This window comes from Rhea pennata, chromosome 2, assembly GCF_028389875.1.
Source record: "Rhea pennata isolate bPtePen1 chromosome 2, bPtePen1.pri, whole genome shotgun sequence".
Classification (NCBI taxonomy): domain Eukaryota; kingdom Metazoa; phylum Chordata; class Aves; order Rheiformes; family Rheidae; genus Rhea; species Rhea pennata.
This window is the reverse complement of record NC_084664.1, coordinates 95,221,467-95,245,732: the sequence shown is the minus strand read 5'-3', so window position 1 is coordinate 95,245,732 and position 24,266 is coordinate 95,221,467. Positions and strand designations below refer to the sequence as shown.

Sequence of the window (24,266 nt, the reverse complement as noted above, 5' to 3'; positions counted from 1 at the left end):
GCGTGGCGCGGCGCAGGCGCAGCCCCGCCCCGCCCGAGCGTGCGGCCGTTGCAGCCGTTGGGGGTTAACGGTCACGCGGCCAACGGAGGGCTGCGGAGCCGCCGGACTCGCTCCTCAGAGAGGCGCGGGCAGCTGCTAGGTTTGCGGTCCTGTCGTCCCACCCCGCCGCCGGTCTGTCACACAGAGCTGGCTCTTCCTTCCTCGTATTAAACCGATGTCGGGGTGTGTCTGGGCCCTGATAGCTGGTGCCACCTTCGTGATCTTCCCTGTAATACAGCTTGAGGTGTGCCCAGAGCTACGTGCACACAGACGAAAGAGTAGCATCTCTCGTACTTGTGCCCCATGGTGATGTGTGAAGTTCGAGAATTTCATTAGGAGAACAGACTGTCCAGTATGGAAATATTTAGAGCAGTGATCCCTGAAGGACAGTGCTGTGCAAGACCAATAGGGAATTATTTAAAGCAGTCACCTTCAAATAGTAGGGCTGTGCAAGGCTGCTTGGAGTTGCTCAATAATGCAGGAAAAAGTTAAACAGAGCCAGGAGGAATAGCAAAGAATGACACTGTCTGCACTGTAGTATTTACTATTAGTAGTATTACGCATAGCATCACTACCTGTCCACTGGGACCATTTATTTAGAATAATCTCTAGCAAGTTAAGTGGATTTTCCAAATGCAAGGTTTACTCTGACATATGTGAGCGAAATACCTGTCCCATAAAACTGATGAAGGGCCACAACCTCACTGTTGCAAGACCAAGCGCTCGAAAAGTCAAACCATGCTGCCGAAATCATGGGATGTCAAACTAAGAATGTATTTTTACTTGTTTTTCCTGTCCCGAGCTTTGAGATTCTGCCAGCATTAAGCTGTACAATTACCAGGGCCAGGCAACTTTCAACAGGAAAATTGTCCCTTTCCAGGCACAGAACCTTTAACAAGGCCATCAGACACCTGGATTAGCAACACTGAAAATTGAAAATACTCGTGCCCTTTGTGTAAGCTTCTTAAATTCATATTTTGTGGGCTGTTTTCGAAACAACAGAAAATCTCCTTTTTAAAATCTTGACCAATGCTTTTTAAAAGACAAGAGGAAAGCATGCTGTTGCAAAATGGACGTGCTTTTGCTGAACGCAGTGCACAGGCGATTATTTTTGTTGAGTCAGTAGAAGGCCTAGCAAGTACGTCTCTCGAAGTAATTCTGTACAGCAGCAGATGGCAGACCAGTGCCATTTTTGTAATATTTGTCTCATTCAGGTCAAATGCATCTTTCATCGATAGATGGCACTTGTTCATGAGATCTGTTTGGTGCTGTTAGGCACTAACCAGATTCAAAAAATAGCTACTGCAATTCAATCAAGTCTCTATCATTTTTAATTATTTATATTAGGCTTTGTTGGTATGTATTACAAAATTGTAGTTGTGTTCTAACAATTTATGTTAGTACCAGTTCATTATACGACAGATAAAGTTTTTTTTAAGCAGTTGAGCTAACAGACTCTGGGCTATGATTTTGCAATGTATTAATATCATTAATTTACCATTGCTGAAAACTCTTAATCAAAACTAGGTTCTGAAGGATTTACTTACATTAAAATACAGCATAAAAATAATTCCTGGCCCGAAAAAAATTAATGCATCCTGCTAGTAAAGTTTCTGAACTGCACATATGGAAAGCTTCTCAGTCATCTTGCTTATACACAGAAATTTTCCTAATGGTGTCTATGTACAGTTTCAAAGATGTAGATAATAGATTCTAGTGGAATCTCAACCCATATCAGCAGGAAGTATGAATATCATCATTTTATTTAGGCTAATAGGAAATCAATTAAAGCATTTAATTCAAGATTTTTTAAAACATAAATTAAAAGCATAGGCTTAACATGAAATGATAATGACTACAATGGTCACACGACAACCATGTATACAGTGAAAAAAGCTGTCTAATCCAAATTTTTAAAAAGACAACTCTATACTGAATTGGCCGTTCTTGCTTTAACAACAGCCTTATTGCTTCATAACTGCCTTTTTACAACTACCTAAATTGAAAATGGCTAAGTGACTGTATATGATGTAAATCAGTGTTGCAAAGCACACAAGTGATTGCATTATTTAAATCAACATATTAAATTGCATGCATTTTCATAAACCAGATAATCTCCTTATTTACCTTTCTTTAGGGATACAAAGTATCTTCATTCATATTGATGGAGCCTGTTGGTTGCCATTGTGTATGAAAGCAGACTCACCTCATCCTGAATACCTGCAGGGATCAACCAGCCAAGTGGAGAACTAGGTTTACAGTAAAATTGATTAATACGTCACTAATCAATAATATCTTCCTAGGCATCTGTTCAAATCATGAAAGTCTCAGCAGTGATATTCTTACAAGTCCAATAACAACATCAGAAAGGGTGGCACAGCTACAAAATCAAAGAGGAATAGGTTTGAAGTTAGTCTGGGATTGCCTTACGTAGGCAAACCAAAATAATTAGTATCCTGCTAGCATACTGCAGCTCTTTTTTTCTTTCTTATTTTTTTTTTTGTTACTCTAAGTATTGATGTGTTTATGTTTTGTAGTGAAATGTTTATATTGCTGAAGTGAATTACTCACATCAAGTCACATGAGAAGGAAGCCAAGTAGATGTTAACAATTTTTTACTGCAAAATATGAACTGCATTGTGTCCATGGTTCTTCATGAAAAGCCTTCTTTTGATATTAAAGTTGGAACAATTTTATGGGAGTGATGTCTTTCTAAATATTACAACTCTTGGAAAGGCAACCTAACAGTGGAACTACAAGAGATCATTGGCAGTAGCAAGGACACATTGTAATGTGAATTTATCAAAAGAAAGTGAAAATGCAAAGCAGTGGAATAAAAGTTCATTTCACACAGCATGATGTCCATATGTGCATGGTTTTATAATGCATGTTGTAACATACAAAAAGTATAGTTTTCCGGAGGGTTCCATTTGCCCTGAGCTGACTTACTGGAGGTGTACTTTTTTTTTTTTAACTTGTCTGATAATATCCCTACAGTGTACTAGAACCAATGTATACTGTCAGCCTCCCTGATTCCCATTGCTATGGGAAATGATTAATACTCAGGAAAGGAGATGTAAGTTTTGTCATTTCACATCTATAGATATGATCTCCTATTTCTTTAGAGGCATGAACAGTTCCAGGTTGTGAGTTTGAGTGTGTCAGTGGAAATGACAATTTACTACTACATTCATATCACATTTTCATTATGAACATTGGCAGAAATAGAAAGGTCTGATTCAATTTCCTAGCAACACTGTGGCAAAAAAAAAGCATCATTCTGCTGTTTGCATTCTACCTGCAAGAAGAATGCAGATGTTGGAGCTATAAATGTTCACAACTTAATCTCTCGTTGAAGTGAGATGGAAAAAAAAACAACACTTTAGGTAATAGAACAGCCATAATACTGTTTGGCAGCAAAAGGGAATTTAGCCTTTAATTTTAGCATGGCAGCACAATAAGCAGGTCTGTCTCCAAGCAGACCAAACAGGCTCTGTAATCATGAATACACGTCCCCAGATGGCAGCAAAGAAAAAGCCCACAGGGCTGAAAACACTGTGATGAGTGGCTGAACCTGGAAAGCTGAGTTCAGATGTGTCCTGCTTCTGTTTTCTCATCCTACTAGAGAATGAGAGCACTTCAGAAGTGACATGCTTTTGTCTGCAGAGACATATGGAAGCTGCAAGGCAGTGACTGAGAAAATAACAAAATGTAGTTGCTTGCTCCAAAAGTAAGTAAGTTAGTAGATTTGCTTTAAGGTTATGTTAGTGATTTTTTTAGGGTAATACCTCCTGGATTATAGTCATTACTTTGATTTTTGCTTAACCTCAAATATCAACTGTACATGCCCTAATTCTTCCTCTACCTACCTGATCAAAGCTGTATTAAAGATATGATTGTTATTTTTAATTGAAAAAGGATAGCAAGTTTTAAATAACACCAAAAGCATGCTTTGTACTGTCAGTGAGTGTGGCACATTTGCGGCACTGCGCAATAGTAAATAAATAGTCCTGAATTATCCTTTCTCTCTCTTGTTACTCTTCAGTTGGGATGTGACAATGGGATGGTGACAGAGACAAAGGTTGATCAGTTTAGGTATTTGCCCATGGTAGGGAGAACTAAATAATACCTTAAGAATCCTAGTCAAAAAACAGTGTGTATGGATCATGTATAGTTACGCTTATTATATACAGTTAGAGATGGAGCAAAACTTGTGGCTGCATGCAGATATCGGCCACAAAATGAGAAAGTGCTGGAGTGAGGAACAGGTTTCATTCTTACTGTGTTTCTGCTTATACGGAAGCCACAAAAGTGCCCAGTGGCTAAATCAGGACCGTAGGCTGGATATAGATTCAGTATTTCTCTCTCAACCAAGTATCTCCCAGATTTTAAATCCTGCACAAACTGCACAGTGCAGCAGACTGAAGGAGGAATTACAACTGATTTTAGGCAACTTCTAGAGTCCTCCAATGCTGGATAAAGATGGGAAGAGTTAGTCCACTCCCTGCATATTTGAACTAAACATTCTCTAAGGCGAACCTAGCCCAGCCAGAGCTTTAAGGTGTCATTTTAACAGCCAGCCTCACAGAAGTGGATCAGCGTCACCCTAGACAAGTTCCTTGCCAGGACTTGCACTGAGATGCTGGGCTAGCTACTTGAGGATTTGGCCATGGGAACAAATCCATAGCATCAATGTGCTCCACAGGCTCAAAGGCAAGCATCTACTCAGTGACACTTCCTGGGGTGGCTAATGTAAAGGGTGAAAAGATCAGATCCAACTAAATCAATACAGCATACATAGGAGTCGTGTCTGCAAGCACGATTTGTCACTTCATCAGCTTCTTTCAGAAAGACTGCCTACAAGGGGAGTGGAGCGGGAGGATCTGGTACACAGCAGGCTTTTGATCTCCATGAAGCTCAGAGCACTTCGTTAGCGGATTCATTTGAAGGATTGTGCAGCAACTAATTAATTATATCAGTCGTGGTTTTGAGGCTTGTTTTAATATATGAAGACAAGCTGTTAAACTGGAAAGGTTGACTGATGTTTGTTTTGTGACAGGGCGAAGTAGTCTCCACCTCTTTCGTGATCCTGATTTTCTGTGCGAGCCTTTGTTTTAGGTCTGTGTTCCCAAAGTCATTAAAAGTGCTGCCGATGTCTTGCTTTCTGGTTGTTACCATGTAGAATAATGGAAAGCTATAAAAATCACAGAACAGTTTAGCTGAGAGATTACGCTGAGGTGGTTGTCATCTGCCCCTCCAAGTAATGGTTTGCTGCCCTTACCATTGAGAACTTGCCAAAGGGAAAGAACATGAGTGTTCTGTGAAGGGTTTCTGACCAAAACTCCTTGCCAAAAAGAGCAGTGTGAACTGTAGGGTGCAGGCAAACGTGCTCCTCTAAGATCCGTTCTTGCAGCACACACAGGAGCTGCAGTGTCTTGCTAACTAACTTGGATTTTTCCAGTTTCATTGATTATTGAAGTGATTTGCTAGTGAGCACAAAGATTTGCTCCTAATTTCACCCAGTTGGTCTTAAAATCGATGTATGGAGAATGCAGTGCCTCTCAGCTTTCTCTGCATACATCTGTGCGTTGTGCAAAATGTATTCACTCGGACAGTGTGGTGTTGCTAGCATTTTTCTAAACTCGTGAATTTGAAGTGATACTTAGACTGTGCAGGCAACACAAACTTACTGGGCATTCACAAACAGTAGCAGTATACTAGAAATTAATCAAATATGGCTACTTATATTAATTACAATGAAGGAGAATTATATTAGATTTGGGAGCCGTTTTAAGGGAGGTAGAAATCAGGGCAGCAGGATTTGGTCTCTGACTGCATGGCTTTGGACAGTCCAGTTTGCCATTCTGTCTTTAGTTTTCCAAAAGACAAAATGAAGGTGATAATATGTACCTACCTTTATAAAGCTGGGGAGACCCCTTATAAAAACTGCTGGAAAATGGTAATTTTCCTGAGTGAGATACTAGTTTGAGGGGAAGGATCTCTGAAGAGATTGGAAATCATTTGTTCTTAATAGTCAGTGATTACTCATGTGTTTGGGCTGTGAGATATGGCTGTGTGAGTTCTGGGTGGGGTATTTTTATTTTTGTGGGTTTGTTTGTTTTTTTCCTAGAAATTCTTAATGAAAAATAAACCTCTGCTATCCCTAGGGAGCATGGGAAAGCAAGGTGTGATGCACACTGTTAATGGTATTTCTAACATAGTGCATCACAAATAGCACAATACGTATTTTAAAATAACAGCATGTAATTTCAAATCCTCCAGCACTACGTTTAAAAAAAATGCTTTTTATGCTGAATTGTTCAGACCACTTAGCCCATAAAAGAAAAAAAATCCTACAAAAAATTGCCTTCTAAAAAAATAGGAGCTATGACATAATAAAAGATAGTTTTAAAAAAAAAAAAAAAGATTACTATTTGTAAGAGCATTTCCAAGTCAGCTGAAATTCCATAAAGACCTGAGCTTGTATCTAGTCTCGAATGAGAAATTTCAGCCTTTGGCATTTGGAGGGCTCCCGGACAGTGATATTTCACGTCATGGGTTCAGCTACTGTAAGAAGGCAAATCTAATACTCCTAGAAGAAAATTCAAAGACAAGAGAAATTCGTTAGAGAGTGGTTTCACCCCCTTTCCCTTCTTCCTCCACCTTGCCAGCTGCACAACAGGAATAATCACAACAACTCATTTTCTGAGGATTTGTTAATGCTTATAAGGCACTTTGAATGTGTGAAACGCTACGGACAGAGCTTGCCAAATGGGAGGGGGCGGCTGGGAGCTTGGTATAGTCTGCAAGTGACTTAGTCCCCTCTTTTCTGTAGAGGCTCTGTTTCTCCTCTGGTCCTGAACTACAGGAATTATTCCTAGCTAGCGACGCCTGTAGCCTGTGTCCCACATGATGTTGTTTCTGCTATTAGAAAGCTTCAAGCAAAAAGCCTAAAAAGTGGATAGAAAAATAGCCCATTTTAACTAAAAATGTACTGAAACAGCTCAGCACAGTTTATACCTGAATATCCTAGCAGTGGGACAGAGACAAACAGCAGTTTAGTAGTATCAACATCATGCAATTCTGGACTCTTCAGCTGCATCCATAGCAGCAGATAAAGTGCCTGGGACCACTCAGGCCAATTGGCACAGAATGGTGCATGTCTCTGTTATTAATTTCTTATTTTCCCAAAGACAGTGGTTGGAAGCAACTTGTCTACTGTCTCAGTTGCATGCTAGCTCCTAAGCTGTGCCACAGAAATTGTATAGGAGAATGTAAGTTGATCCAAGCCAAAATCATGCTTGGGGCATTTCTAACAATTTGAAAGGAGAGAGGATCAGTTTTCAGTGCCCAGGAACACTCATGGGCACTGCTTACGTAGCTTTAGGAATTTTTGGGTAGGACACAGTATTTGGTATTCATTCAATACTGTCATTTTTAAATGTTTCACGTAAAATATTAAGTCAGCAGTCAGAAGTTACTGCTTGTAGCTGAAGCACAAGAAAATCAAGGGATCTGTTAACTTGCTAACAATTTGTATTTGTCTTCCGTATAAAGTTAAATCAAGTTCTCTTAACTCAAATTACTCCTCTTGCCTTAACCTAGGTCAGAAGAAGCCACACCGCCTGTGTTTACATTTCTATGGGGAGCTTCCCTAGGACAAGTTCAAGCTTAAAGTTACTGCCCGCCTACATTAATCAGCTGCAGGAACAACCCTCTGGAGCAGCTCATGCTGTTGCACAGAAGGCATTCTAAATATTGACCATATCAGAAAAAAAAATCTGAGATAAAAAAACTCCATGTTCAAAATGTACAGTACCTCCATGCAATACCTAGCCATTCTCTTCTGCCCTTCTGATGACAGTATCAAGCAGAAAAGATGACGTAGAGTCCTTGTTTGCAGGCAGTTGGCTTCCATAAGCTCTTTTTTTCATCACAGACACTCCTGGAATTTACTACCACCACTGAAAAGAAATATATAAAAAAAATCTAGGGATTTAGAGACAGCCATGGGGAAAAAAGGCAGCAAACCAAACGCATTATCCTAAAAGTCAAATTCCATTTCCAACTGCGCTGCCATACTCATAGTCTGAAATGTAAGTCTGAGTTTTCCCAGTTCTGACTGAAATGCTGTGTAAAATATTTTTGCATGAATTATAAAGCCAGATGTGTTCACAGGCTGTCATCATGGCCCAGGTGTGATATGATAATTTTTGCAAATGCTTTTGGTCTGCAGGATGTGATTAACTGCAAAAGGCAGAGTTATTAAAACAGAGTGGAGCAGACTCAGAGGCTTCTCTGAGGATCTGTATGTATCCTGCTTCTGCAGCACACGTTTTTTGGGCATCGATATCTGAAGGAAACTGCCTCCAGTTTCTTAGGAAGCGTTTGCTTACACGTATACCCTCCTTTACGGAACTATAAAACTTTAAATTGTTTTCCAGCATTCATTCTGTTTTCTTTTGGGCCTGTTTATGTCTCTACAGTTACTATACTAACTCTTTGATCTGATGACAAAAGCACATTTCTGGCACTTGGGAGACCTGCAGTCTGTTTACATCCTAATATTAGTATGATCTGCATAAACTGCTGTTCACGATGAATCAGATCAGGAAACTGATCTGCCCGGGAACTAATCCGCTAAGGAAACATGGTCAGTTTTCAGCTGTGTCACTTCAGGCTAACCGTATGGGCACCCGCCCTGCCCAGCGCTGTGCAGGACGAGGGCAGAGGCAAACGGCTCTGGGCGAGAGTAAGGTGGTGACCGGCACAGGCGCGTGGGCCGAGGTGCGGTGGGGCTTTGGTGGCCGATCCCCAGCCTCCAGCGCCAGCGTGAGGCACAGTCGGAAGAGCTCTGCAGTCTGGCCTCCATCTGAGCCGCTCTGGAGTATTACGTGGGGCAAAAAAATTGTATTGTTCTGTGCATCACACATGGCCACACTGAAACGTGATATTCCACCGGTGCAGCAGCGTTGTAAGTGCTCTGCGGCTTCCCCCCGCTGGCAGGAGTCACTGATGAAGGCATTAAGTGCTGCCTCTCTTTGGCACAGCAACACTTTTTAATAACCCCTGCCCCAGCAAATTCTTCATCCCAAAGGAGAACAATACAGTGCATTTAACATTTTTCTGATTAATATTTATGGCTACGAGCCACCCATTGCTTTTACTCCATAGCTGCTAATCAATAGAGACTCCAGAAAGCAGCAGAACAAGCTAGTTAAACTTTAAAAGCTTTGATTCTTCAAAAATCACAGAAAACGGCAGGAGGTTTCCCTCTCACCTACATTTCTGCAGTTTTAAAAGAGAACTCTTTCTTGAGCTCCTAAATACGCACTTCAGTACCTGTCTATATATTGACCCACATTTGAAAATGTTTACCTTAGCATTTATATAGGCACATTAGTGTAGCATTTTACATCCAGCATTGCATTTGCACTTGTGCATTTGTTCAATATTGTGTACCATTAATTCTAATGTATCTCTGGCTTTCTTTTACAGTAATGTTTCCTCTAGATGCTGCTTTACAAAGGATTCCATATTTTAACTTTTGAAATGGAAGTATGCCTAGTTTTACTATGAAGTTGATGGCAAGGATATACCAAAAATATGGCCCTATTTTTATTACACTAATTCATTAGTTGCATATACTGATCTGGAAGCTTAACTGAACAAGGTTGCCATACATTGCTCATGAGAAGGTAACCATTAAAATGCAATTATCAAAGACCTATGAACTGTTTCTTCCTTGCCTTGTGCATTTGCCCTCTGTGGTCTAAGAAAATAAGGAGAATTAAAACTGATAAAAATGTGTTTTGGTCTTTATAAACATTGGCACATCTTTAAAATATGCTAGCTGCTGTGGTATTTTAATCAAGAGCAGTAGAAATTATTCACATACTGCATTTCTGTGATGAAGTGAACGCTATGCCCACTTAGCAGGTAGATTTTTTATCTATATAAAAATACAAAGGTCACTTTAGATGGTCCCATGAGCTAAGGGTGTCTGTGCACTGTAGGTGGTTGGGATTTCCCATCCTTTCACAGGTTTGTGCCTCAGGTCCCCTGTACTCTGTTAGTGCCTGGGAAACAAGTGAGGACTAGCAGTGTATAATTCAACATATTTCTGTGTGCTCTGTTGTGAAATAGAAAAAGAAGCCTAGGAAAGGCTCTATCCTTCCTATAAACCAATCCTAAAGGCAGTAAATCTTCCGTCAAAGCCTGAAATTTCCCACTGCTTCATATAATCTTCTGTTTTGTATGCTGTGAGGTTTCATCCAGAGTCGGAGGGACTGGCATAACAAGCTGCTTAGGAGGCTGATGGGCCCCTGTACAAGGGAGAAGATGAGTTCTGGGCTAAGCGGGAAGGACTTCACAGCTCGCTCAGTGCGTAGGAGTAGGGCTCCAGTAGGCAGCTTTGTGGGGAAGTCACTGGAGGGAGCTGAGGATGAGGAAGGCAGAGGCATCCCAGGATAGTGGTGGAGAGTGAGGAGGAGGGTCAGGAAAGGATCTCTAGTTTGTGCTCAGAGGGCACGGTCTATGCCCCTATTTTGCCATGCCAGCAGACATACGGCCTTCGACAGCATCACTATACTGCAATAAAATCAAACCATCTCCTCATGACACATCACTCCAGCAGGCTCTAGTTCAGGCCTTGCCGTAAAGTTAAACCTTCAAACAGCTTAGTGCTGAACCTTTGTTTTCTTTCTCCTTCCATCACAATCCTGTCACACAAGCATAAAGGCTGTGGATTTTAGTCAGATGTGTTGAACTTAACAGGCAGGCCGGAAAACAGGAAAAAGTGATTGCTATTACATCGCACAAAATGCAAGTGTGAGGAAAAATGACTGACAGCTGGGATCACATACTTTTATATCTTTATTTGCCATTTAAGATCCTTTTATTCCATCAATGCAAATATGCAGAACAGCAGGAAACCATGTTTTAAGCAGCACATACCAGTTGGCTGAGAATAAACTAACTACATTCCTCAAGCAATGTAAAAGTAACAATGCACATCATCTTCCAGGAGAAGAAACAAATAGATATTGCAGCCGAGAGGCACAGCAGGCAGCTTCCGTACAAAGTAGTTTGGCTATTTAAAATGCTAGAACCAGTCCCTATCCGTGTCTCCAAACCCCAACCCCCATCCCTAAAAGTCCTACTATAATTTAAACACTTTTTTTGCTATCTACATTATATATAAAATATAAACTCTGTTTACTTATAACACTTATTTTTCTTGATAAATAGCTCTTTAAAATATCTACTGTACATATGTCCATGCGTTGACATTATATATATATATATAGCATTTATATATATGTATGTATGTATGAAAAACAATAAATATATACTTAATATTGACACAGCAACAAACTGAACATATTCTCATTTTCAAAATCAAAAATAAAAGAAAACCAGTACAGAGAGAAACAATGAGTGTCATTTGTGAAACAAAGCATAGCAGGGAGCTTTGATTCCTGCCCTAGCTGGGCTTTAGGTATGCCATATACTTGAGTAGTTGTGCTGTTAACGTATTCTTTAATGAATTTGTATTAAAAGTAACTTCAAGTCAAACATCAGCCACCCTGTATGCCACACGTAACACAGACGGATAGCAAACGTAATAGGAAACAGCAGAGACCTGCCTCATGACTTGCAATGGAATGAAACAGAAGGGGAGGCAAGCGAGTCTGACGGACGGTGTAAACAGAAAAGGAAGTTATGGATAGGACATGGCTGGAAGGTCATAAATAACCACGGTAAACATGTTACTAAATTTAAGTGCTTTTAAAGACCATGGCCAGCACTGCTGCAAAAAGTATCTTGATTATCTGTAGCTAACTCCATTTAATGAACCAATTTTCCCTATGCCATAAGACAGAAATGAAATCCAGATGGCCGAATTCAGATGCTAAACTGGGCTCACTGAACGACACCGTGAGGCCCTGTTCTGAACCTGCCCAAGGGCAGCTGAATTCACTGAGTATGTTTGAACCTAATGATAGAATTTTTTAAAGTGTGAACTTCAACAACAACAAAAAATCCCAGCTCATTTCATAAATACCAAAACATGTCAAGAGGGGAAAATTTTCAACTTTCATTTCAAAATAGCATTCTCTAAAAATGTAAAAATGCAACTTAATTCAAGAAGTTTTTTCCATCAATTGAAAATCTGAATAAAATCTGTTGCAGTTTGACCTAAGCTGATACCCTTCATTCCTCCACCCCAATGTTGTGGTTTGACAGCTTCCAAGAAGTCATTACTTGCCTTGGCTCTGGTTTCCTACACTCAGTAGGAGCAACAGTCATGAGGTTATGACATCGGTTCATGAATGCAGCATTATGTACAGTCCTGTCTACTTAAAATTCCTTCTTTTCATGAGCAAATGGAATTGGGCAGTTGTTGTTAGAGGAAATTATATTTATTGGATGGACTTCACCCAGCAACTCAAAAAAGAGGAAGTTACAAAGTTGACAGGACTGACAGTTATTACTCAGTCATACTTAATCACTAAAATTTACAAACTTTGCTTCCCAAAAGTAATTTCAACAACGACGACAACGACAACGATAAGAAGAAACTGCTGTCCTGACTAAGCCTGCCATTTCACAACTAGTCCTAAATACCTAGAGAGCATTGCAGAGGTCAGGTAGTCCAGTGTTGAGTTTCATACCACTTGCCCACTGGAAATCAAGCCAACATGTTGAATATCTGCACAAATCCAAAAGGTGCTTTTAAACCTTGTAGAAATTTCTGTAGAAACAGAAATTAACAGTGATAAGACTGTATAATTTGTGATACTTTATACCGAGGATAACAGATAAAAACTAAATTTCCAGAAACAAGAACTTCTGTCATTAGCAATTTCTAGATCTCCATAAAGACACCATCAGGCTACTAAATTTGTCTTTACCTGCAAAACAAAAACTGCTAATAATAACTTTTTGAGGGGAGAGAAATGAGTAATTTTGAACTGTCAGAGCCTTTTTTGTATTTGTGCAGACATAGAAATAAACAAGGTAACACAGAAACTGCAGAGTCTGTGTGCCGTGAGCACAGGCAGCAGAAGAGCCTCCTTTTTTGAATGACTGCTCTCCCAAGACAGCTGTTCCCTTGTGCTGTCGCTCTGATTCAAAAGCTGTCCAAAAGAAGGAAATATTAAGTATAAAGTGGAGACTGCCTCTGATTGCCCTATGCCGGCTGGGCAGGAATTTCTCATGCTTTCAGCCAAAGCAAGGGATGAACTTTACAGCAGTCCGTCCTGCACCTAAAGGTCTACACATGCCCTGATTCTCTGCTGCACTGGCTGCAAGGGTAAGGACGTATCACCTCTACTAGGTATTTTCTAACTACATAGCTAAAATACTACTAATCTAGTCCATGCATGATATTAGATATAGGAAACCCTGCAGCTCTTACAGAGTTTTTAGGCCTCTATGTAGGACTTCAGTGAGTTCAGCTTTGAAGACCCACACGGATCTAGTGGGAGTACAGATGCTGCTCCTCCAAGGGCAGGGTCGCCCCTTGGGCTCCCAAACACGGAGGTGGAGCAAGGCGGCAGCTGTCTCCTCTGGCTGGGACAGCCTTTCCTCTCTGGGCAACCAGTTTGTTCTCCCTGTTGGTGTGGGCATACAGACAAGCCTGCAGACATACCTTCTCCTCCCCCCCCACCCCCGCAGCTACCGTTCTCGTTTGGGCACATGGAAGGACCACAGTTGCGCAGTTGTGCCCTGCTGTGGCAGAGGGCCATGGTGAAGGGTTGTCCTCTCCTTGGACTGGAGCCCAGTCTGATTCCTATTGAAAACCAAAGTCTCTCTCAGATAAATGCCCCAGTGTTAGAACAGCCCCTGTGGAGCAGCAGAGCATTTCACTGGGGCTCTTCCTTTGGCTCTTTTTGTCTTTGGCAACAGACCAAAATGTTTAGTATCCTAGATGCAGAGGTATATGTCAAAGGAAAGAGCCTCTCCAGCAGCAGCCCTGGGAAGAGGAATGAACATTTCTTATCTAGTGTATGAACTGTTTGTTTTGGGGACTACTGTAAATTCTTGCATTAGCCTCTGCTTGGCTGTTAGGACTGCACCAATTCTAACAGTATTCATCTCAAATCTTGTGGCACAGCATTAAAATGCAGTTCCAAATGTGTGTTGCCTAGTATGGTACTGCTTTTGAATTCAGTCAGGTACACCTCTTTTAACTACTGCCCAAATTCTTAAACCCAGCGTGAACTCCAGAGGCTACTGAGAGTAATTCAACGTACTTTCAACTGTACCAAAAGAGCAGAGGCCTTGAAGATCCTAGAGCATAGAGTAACATTTTATCAGAATAGTAATACGCATTCTATAAATAAACCAATTCCTTGCTCTTCTACGCCAGGTGGAAGTTTAGTGTCTTTACACTTGACACTTCAGCACCTTTACCTCCTAGAGAATGGAAAAACTGTCATGCAATCCTGAATGTATGCAGTTACTGTTGCTGTCCCAATTAGGTCACACGTTCTCCTGAAGCCAGCGTAACGTCTACATTGCTGTCAAAAGAGGCAGTCCCACCCTGCCCCTTCTCATTGTGGCTGTCTCTCTGGGGCCAGCACTGTGCTCACCCAGGGAGCTATATGGGGTTCAAGCCATTTGGAAGTCGGTATTTACACTAGCATCAGATGGCTATGTAATCAGAGCGTTAGATTCTCTTTCCACTAAGCAGCAAAATCTGCATCAGTAAGTTTGCACAGGGGCTGGATGATGCCTGTCACCTAAACCTTCTGGATCAGGGGCAGAAAGGTTGATCTCAGTAGCACTATTCCTTTATGCTGTGTTTCATCCAAGGCAATGTGCACTGCAGGAGGGGGTTTAGGTTCCACCACATCTTCTGCCAGCTGGCATCACAATAAAACAGGAAGGTACAGGAAGAAAATGAAAGTACACATGGGGAAAACCGTCAACATTTGTGAACCAAAACGAGGTCCGAAGGCATGAATAGCAATACCTGGCACAGTGGCCAAATTGCTAATCAGCAAGACACTTAGAAACACTTTGGTCCACATTTAGTTCCAGTTTTGAATGATGTTTAACTAGACATTGTTAATTATCCACTGGGCTTGCATTCATGATTTGAACTTGCCACTGTTGTCAATAAAGGGCTTTTGCTTTACTATATGGAAACTCTCTTGATCCGCCTGGGGCTAATATGTCAGGAGAGATGTATGATTTCTTGATCAAATTCTCTGTTCTTTATTGCTCTGTATATTTTTCACAGCAGAAACTGGATCTCATGGTATACCATGGTAATTTTAACAATGGAAAATTCCTGTTGGCACAGCTACTGCTATGGGAATTGTTCTCAGAGAAATCATTTATAGGAAAAAAGATCCAAACCTGTCAAGAGCTGCTTCCAGAAGGAATTAAGAATGCTTGCCGGAGGCCTAGCAGAAGCAGTCAACCACACACACAATTGCTAGAACTGGCAGAACAATGTGGACAGAAAAATTCCTCTGCTTGGCTGGGGTTTTGCAGTATTATGCTGTTCCTTCACCAGTCACACTCTTACACTTTGGGGAATGTTTTATCAAAGGTCACAAATATTCACTTTAAAAATAAAGCACATGCACATAATTTGGGGGTGTGATTCAATTTTCCCAATTTTAGCCACCTAAAAATTTAAAAGCCATCTCATACAAGCACCCAAGATTCTTTGTACAACCAAAAGAAAAAGGTTGAAATTTCCAATGGACATTTACTTCTATATTAGTCTTAGGAGGAACTGAATCAATCCTTGAAGATTTCTCCCTATATTGACTAGTGTGTCATCACACAAATACCGGGGACAAGATACCTGACTTTCAGCTGGCTCAAGCCATATGAGATGAACCACACTATTGATGCCCTCCTGTTCAAAAACACGCAGCACTAAAATTGGGAGTGCGACAGACAGGAGCACACAGCAATCAGATGGAATCATTTGCAGGAGCTCTACAGAAGCCCTTAGCACTCCTAAAAATAGCAGAACTAAAAGTGCCATACAAAAAATCTGAAATATCTGCTTGTTTTCTTTCTAACCTAAAATGACCACAATAATCTGATGACCTTGAGAAAGAAGGTCTTATTTTCTCTCCTAATAGCTACTGCTCAGCCAAATGTTCTCTTCTTTCCCCTAGTCAAAATTAACAACAGCAACAAAAAAATGAAAAAGCTTTGCTCAAGTATAATACAATTTAGTGCTATATGCTTGATATACTATTTTCTGTGTGATTTTTGTATCTGAGGACCTAGTGCTGTAAACATTTAAGCACAGGAGCAGCTTTATGCAGAAAAGCAGTATCCCAGTTTACTGGGATAATTCATATGACTTTCAATATATTCTTTCAAGATTGCAATCTAAAATATTAGAAAGAAGGACAGGGAAAACATCAAAAGAATTTTTCCATCTCTGCACTGATGACAGGGAACAATAACTACAGTACCAGTAGTTAGCCACTTTAAGCAGGCGGGGATCTTTTTTAGTTTTTTTCCCTGGAAATGGATAGGAAGTTTTCTCATCCCTTGCATTTTTTTCACTCATGCTCACCACTTGTTGGAGGTGAAAACTTCTGGGTTGAGCAATACGAAATTAGTTGTTGGTGTGTATCTCTTAAGTGTAAGTTCACAGAGATTTAAAAGAACATCAGCTCACTAAACCTCATATTGTTTGATGAGCTTTTTACTGAGTTTTCTGTTTTCCACTGAAAACCAAAATGGGAGATGAATTCACTCAAAAGTCAGGCCCAGACACATAGGAAATTGTGTCTTTCAGAAGACTAGCCTTAGTTCAGCTGGGTAATAAAAACCCACCGTTGCTACTGTGTCATGCCACCTGCTGTTTGAGAAGGTTTTATACAACTGATTTTAATCAGCAAATCTGTACATTTAACATTGAAGCTTACCATGAGAAGACCCTCCCTCTCCCAATAAAAGGGCATATGTGCTGTGGTTGAAGGCTGCTTTGTTTGTAAAAGCCACATATTTTCCTATGTAAATGTGCTTTAAAAAAATAACAAACCACAAACTAACACAAAGAAGTCCCTAACAAGCTATATGAAAAGTGAGCTGCCAAGATTTTCTGTATCACACCACAATGTTACACCAAGTCCTATCACTCTGTGTGTTGGTTAAAGATGCAGTAGCACAGCATGGTGGTGTAAGCTGTCATGGTAGGAACCATTCATGTCAGACACTACAGAAAACCTGATGACATGACAGTACCTTCACAGCCCTCTGGTAGGTAAGGAAGATCTAAAAGGATCTTCCCAACCTTTCACCGTAAACACAATTGGATAATCTAAAGCACCTGCAAGCAGGAGACAAGTCCATGATATATCTTGCTAATCAGCCAGCTAATACCATAATTAAAACAGTTAAGTTAATGTTAGCTCTTAACTCTCCTATCTATTTTGGGCATTTCTTAGAACGTCATCACTTTGGTATTTAGCCGTCAACAAATTTAGTTGATCCAAACACCGCATTTCCTCCTCTTGTATCCTCAGCTGATTTTAAGATGCCCAAGCCCTTCACAAGGGCTGCGTTACCATTTATTTTAAGAGCTATCCTGTTCCTATTCTTTCCTAGGAGCTGAGTGGAGCTAGCAGTACAGAGACATCCTGCTCTTACGCATGGCTTCACTGATTAAGTATGCAGGGCTCAGTTCTGGCTCCTCAGTCATGATTGAAATGTTCTGCCATTCCCCCAGCTGATTTGACTTTTTAATGGTGTCTACCACACACAGGGCATACAGACAGTCGTCAAAGGTGGCAGCCATCGTGAGGGGCCTTCCGTCCCAGGTCCTTCTGTCGTCCTGGTCCTCAAATGCCTGCCGGACAGCTTGAACCATCTTAATGGTGCCTCGCAGGTATGGCGATGGGATGTCACTGAAGGCCTTCTCCGGAAGTAAAGAGTTGCTGACTGGCGTGGAGTCCTTCAGCAGGAGCTCCCTCTGAGGAGAGCTGTTGCTCTGTCCATAGAGATCAGTGCCTATTACAGTAAGCCGGCCCACTGAACCGACCACAATAATGTCTTGCTTGAACTCTCCGGGGACATTGAAATTGAGCGTCACTGTGCAGCACACACCGCCTTCCAGAACCATCTGAAACGTACAGAAGTCGTCGCTGGTGATCTGCCGTATCCCCTTGATATGGTCCGTCTGCTTGACGAAAGTCTTGAGCAACCCATGCACTTTCACGGCCTTCTGGCTAGTGAGGAAGGTCAAGAGGTCGATGATATAGGTACCAACCGAGTGCAAGCCCCCACCCCCCATCAGGTCATCACAGCTCCAGTTGTACTTCTTGCCTAGGAGGCTTCCGCTGTGAACCTGCACCTCGCACACCAGGAGCTCCCCCACGTAGCCCTCCTGGATCAGCTGCTTCATCTTCACAAAGGCAGGCAGGAAGCGCAAGACGTTCCCCATGATGCTCATGAGCTTTGGGTAATAATGAGCTGCGGTCATCATCCTAAAGGCATCCAGGGGAGTCGCTGTTCGGTCACAGATGACATTTTTTCCAATGCCTGAGAAACAATTAAAATAAGATTCAACAACAAAAATACATTGATTGAGTAAGCACAAAGCCTCAAGGCTGTTCTTAAAGACTAAAAGGAGAAAGGTCGCTGAAAAAAGAAAATATTTCAATATGGTATTAAAGGCACAAAGATGCCCTCTAGCATGTTTCCAAAATGCGTATTACCATTCTTTGAGGACTTCAATAAAACAGTATCCCTCCTTATTCGCAAAATGCACTTAGGCCTAAAAATTAGCATGAAAGTGAGGGCCTGGACAGATGAGAAAGCAAGTTGAGATGGGGTAAATTACCCCACATTTGCCCTCTTCTGCAAAGAGGTACTCAGCCATCTTGCAGTAATTTTCTGTGATTACCTGTCTATGTGGGGGCTTTCAGGAGTTGAAGCTCAGCTTCAGATTCAACTTCCTGAAGCATATGAATAACACAACCTCCCATCTGCAGTAATTTCATTAAGTGCACTGAAAAACCTGGGATTCTCTTCTCAGTGGTCTTGTTCTTTCACCCTTCTCATTCAGACCTTTTTTCTCATTCAGACTTTTTAACAGGTTCTGACTAGGGACAGGGAGAAGCACTGGATCTGTTGCATGATTCAAAATGTAGGAACTGTTTTTTACTCTTAAAATGTCATGTTATTCTCACAGAGGCAGAAATTGCATTTGAAGGAGCTCTGCTGAAATGTCAATAGCACATCCAGAGTATCAAGGGAAGGCCATGATTGCTTTTAAACACATCAAACATGCAGCTATGACAATCGGTCCCCTGCACAGTATTGACCACGTGTGCACACTGTTTACCAAAGCTGCACGATAGTCCTGTTTTATCAGGCCATCCAGGTGTGCAACCAAATGCAGTACAGGCTGCAATACCTAAATAATGGTTTTAATATTGATTTTTCTTTGACAAATACTTTCATTCTCACACATATAGTGACAGAAAAGCAAAGTAATGGGCACAGACCTATAATAACCACCAGTTTGCACACAGCAACAGAGTGTGACAACAAGGCAAATTATTTTACACCTTTGAAGTTCAGCATTAGTTACCAGAGGCATCTGTCACCAGCACAAAGGAGCAGTGACTGTACACAAGACCATACCTAAGCTTTTGACACAGGATAAAAAAGACGACTTTTAAAATGTTTTCAGTTCCCTTTATAGTTGCATAGATTTTTTACGCCTGCTGAGCAGTATCAGGTGACCTATTCAGCACTCTGTGGTACTAAATATGACCTTTGCTTGAGAGCCCAGGACTATAGCTGGGCATAGCACTCAAAGGATCTGAATGTGGATCCTGTCTCTGCTGGAGTCTAGATGAATAAATCCAGTTAACTCACTAAATCTCTCTGGGTTTTAATTCCTTGTCCCTTAAGATAGGTGACTAATTCCTTTTTCCTTAAAAGGCTGTTGTGAGGATAAAATTGTACATGTTTTGGAGCGCTCAGATAAAGTCAAATAAATACAGACAGATGGCAGGGATCTGCCTGAAACCACTTACATGAATATTTAACAGTCTGTCTGCGGGAAGAAGGAGGTCACAGTCCAAACATTCAGTAACAAGTTTATACACACTTCCTATTCATAGTCTTTGCTACTATTTGAGTAGCTGAAACTGGAGGGAGGGCTGGCACATTAAAAAGGCGGTCGCAACTAGTACCAGGCTAGAAGGGAAAGATCTTCCTTCAGCTTGTTCCTATTCACTTTCTATATAATCACTTAGGTAGAGGCACACTCACTTCCCTCATATATTAGGCAGGCATCCTCTGTTCAATAGTCACAGTTTTCCTTTCTGTCTTTTCTCTCTCATCTTTACAGACTGCTACCGGTGACTGAGCTGACATTTTTGACCTCATAGCCCTTCTTTTTCTGCTCCGCAGTAATTTTATGGCAATTGTTTGATATCAGAGAATGTATTCATCCACCTGCCCTATATTCTTTTAACTGATAGCTCCAGCTATGCCACTTGATACAGATCACTAATACAATCATCCTTTTAGAGTTATATGGATGCTTTGCAGAGAGATTTCAGTTTAGCACATTAGCTCTCAACATAAAAGAAACGTCATTGAGGACAAACACCCAAATAGCCAGACACAACATGAACTTTTTTAGGACAATTATATCCTTGAGCTGCACTACAACAATGAGAATGTGAAAAGAGGAAATTCTAGACATTTCTCCAGTTGGATGTACTTCTTTTGGTTATGTTTTCTTTAATCTTTTCTGGATGTTAAGGATGTACAGAACTCATCCTTTTACACACTCAGAGTTTTGCTTTTCTCCTCATTTGTGCCTGTGGTCAAATCTCCCCCGAAATAGCCACTTCCACCCAAATAATCCATATGTACTATGTCATGATCCGCTCTGCTCACCGTTGAGCCAGAACGGGAAGTTTCTGCTCCAGTTCAGCTTTTATCTCTCCGCCTCACAGATGCCTTTTTCATTTTAGCTGGGGTCCATGCAGGCACTAATCTTTCAAGATACACAGCTCTACATATGTGCATGTAAGGGAAAAGTTTGCTTTTCCTGGGAAATCTCTGGAGCCTGGGATGGCCTTTCTGCTGTGTGTACAGCACCATGCACAGTGGGGGCTCCGCCACTGACTGGAAGGCAGCCGGGAACACTTGGTCCTGTCATAACCATGATTGTAAATACGAAAGAAAGCCTGTGGGTGTTCACATTGCTTATACTCAAGAAAAAGTGCCATTAGGATGAGCGTGAGTCAGGCACACGTGCAGAGAAAAGGGAAGAGCCCTAAATATTTGTATGCAGATGGCGAAAAGGCCGAGTCTTATATTTACTCCTTCCACCATTTCAACCTTTTCAGAAACATTGTAACCTTTTAATTACAGCAAATCCAAAATGCAAATGTTCTGAGAGCCTTCCCGTCTCTGTGCATATGCTGATAATGCATGATGTGCTCTCATCTCTGTCAGGGATTTAAACAGATTTTTGCTTAGTGCCCTAAAAGCTTTTATACTCTATTAGAGCTTGTGCAGGTTCTTTCAGCATGACACTATTCAGCGCTTGAGTCTGTGCACACTGCAGATCTTTGTCCTCTCTGTAGCTGCAAATCTGCAAGCAGCCACATTAGCTTTCTTGAAATAGAGAGAGAACATGAAAGGTTTGCATAATTTAATTTAGAGAAATACTCTGGCATGTTTATGCAACTAGAATAAAAAACAGGAGAATCAAAATATCATTTTTTGCTCTCCTCCCTGTGCTCCCTTCTCAAGGAAGAAAACAAAAAAGCCCTTTCCCTTTGAGCCATTCAACCAAAGCAGCTCCATGCAGACCAGACTGCCGTGTGAAAGGAGAATTGCCTTTTTCAATACTGGCAGTCTCATACAAGCATGTGTTTCTGACTGCAAGTTCTGAAACAGGATTCCTTGAGAATTAACCTACACACAATATCTACTTCCTCTTCCCCTAGCCTAGTGTTAAGGTCTAATCCTGTCCAATTTTAGACAGAATCTCTGCTAAAGGAGCAATTGCTACTGCTTGTCATTCTGTCAGTGTGCTGCTGAACCGATATCAGTTTGATCCACACACCTTTGAAAATCACACCACAGCAGATAACAAGAACTTCATTGATTATATAAAAGCAGAAAAATGCAGTCAGCTTGTTTTAGCAAACAGTGAAGATTTTTTTCATGGTGATAAGCAACAGATTCAAATACATCTCATTATATGAAATGATACTTATCCCTTCCATATTCATCAAGAAATCTAGTCTAAGATGCTATAGATCTCAGCTGGACAAGTTCTGAGTATTGACTTCTCGAATCTTTAAGTAAAATGAAGAACAATAAATTTTAAATTTAAATAAACTTTGCTCTTTTTGAGTGCTCAGCAGAGCCTTCACCCTAATCTCTCTGCTTGGCTGTGCTTCAAATCAAGAGACATGCTAGGTAATGTGGCACAGGATTTCTCTGCTGTGGCATAGACTAGGGGAGGGCTCACTCCAGGCCAGCCCAAATCCGAAGCTGAAGCTGGGGAACATGTCCCCTAGCAAAACTCCTTGGAGTGCAATTTAACTCTTTGTAGTCCACCCACAGCTGCATATAGGGCTTCAGCCTCATACCTGCCCCGTGACACAGTGCTTCAGGCACAGGTCGCTGGAGATGCAAAGGATCTGCATTAACAGGCAAAGTGCTGTGGTACGAATGAGCCAAGTGTGGCCACAACTGTGGGGCCATGAGGTGGGAACTACATTAGACCTGACAGGTCTGCTTCACTGAACCTCCATATCTTCTTCCTTCAACAAGAAAAACAAAATAGTGGTAGAGCCGGAAAGAGTCCCTCCATGAGATAGGCCAATGACTTGGATGTAACTGCTCTAGTAGTCCTCCGAAATGCAGAAGGACGTGAGGTTGAGCAAAATGAAACAAGAGGTTTTGACTTTTAGGTTTGGATGCCAAAGACTGACAGCTGACAACAAGTGACCACTGTTTGGTTCCTTTCTAGAGTGAACTGAAGCTTCCAGAGCAGGTCCACATTACAAAACCACTGCAAACATCAGTGTTTTCCAACTTCTCAGTGCCTCATAAAGGCTGTTAAAGTCTGAATGGTCCATCCTGACTAATCTTTATCTATCAGAGTGTACGTATTCCCAAGCCAAACCTCAACAATCTAGATCCCAATGTACACTTATTTTAAGAAAGTTGTAATGTAAGAATACAGATCTTGTCTAAAGAAGAACATATCTAATCAGCTCTCTAGAAGTGAGAAAACAGAAGAAAATAGTCTATGCTGGTTTTGGTTTAAGGAAAGATTTCTCAGGCATCTTGTACTGAAAAGTCAAATTGTCAATGGTCAGTGATCAATGATCTACACTTATGGTTCACCACCTACATCACAGTAATTACTATTTTTGTCAGGAACTTTTTTCCAGGCAATAACTTTGTCCAGATTATATGCAAACCTCAGCCTTCATTTTAGAAAAAGAAAGCCATTACAATGTGGAGATAATTTGGAAAGCACAAGCCAAACAGCCCAGAAGTAAGTGGCAAGTAGACACTGTCCAGGGCTGTAGCATTTAAATGTTTAATATATAAATAAAGGAGAAGAATGAGGAGCTAGAGAAAGGGTTAAACTCATGATTTTCATCTGCCTAATGTTGGCAGTCCTTCATTTTACAGAAGGCTCTAGCTTCTTGGCTACCTGTTGCCCAGGTTCCTCTGCCCCTATAATGTCCTTGTGCAGCATGGCCTAAATAATAAGCATAATTCCTGGGCCTACAACTCTGGCAATGTACTGCTGTTGTAAGGGGCAGAAGCTTCAACACTTCTGAAGTGTATAGTGTCACCTTTTTTCATATGCTCTGATTGCTTCAAGTAAGGACAGCCCCATTTTAATTGAAATAATAATAATATAAAAAAGACCCTCAAACTGGAGCAAGACTAGTCCACTATCTGTTCAGCTCAGGACATGAGGGCCTGATATAGTAACTTCTCCTCCTTCTATTCACAAGAAAATCAAAAAGGGATTTATTTGGAGTTTGGGCATATAATCAAAAACTTCACTGACACCATAAAGATTCCTTAGTTAGCAGTCACTACTTATCACTCTTGCTCAGAATGGGAAAGCGAGAAAGAGGAAAATAAGATTTTGATGGAAAGAGTTAAATTAGTCAGTAGAAAAACACATTTTTAAAGCTAATGAGGATCTGTTAACACTCAAAGAATAC

At 41.1% G+C, this 24,266-nt stretch overlaps 1 protein-coding gene across 1 annotated transcript in view; it reads right to left on the bottom strand.

Annotated features, from left to right (window-relative positions):
- Positions 1–10,896: 10,896 nt before the first annotated feature.
- GFOD1 (Gfo/Idh/MocA-like oxidoreductase domain containing 1) overlaps positions 10,897–24,266 on the bottom strand; it is a 76,601-nt gene continuing 63,231 nt past the window's right edge. Inside the window, exon 2 of the mRNA XM_062569967.1 lies at positions 10,897–18,570. Coding sequence (XP_062425951.1) covers positions 17,651–18,570 — 920 coding nt within the window. The 3' untranslated portion in view covers positions 10,897–17,650. The remainder of the gene's footprint in view (positions 18,571–24,266) is intronic.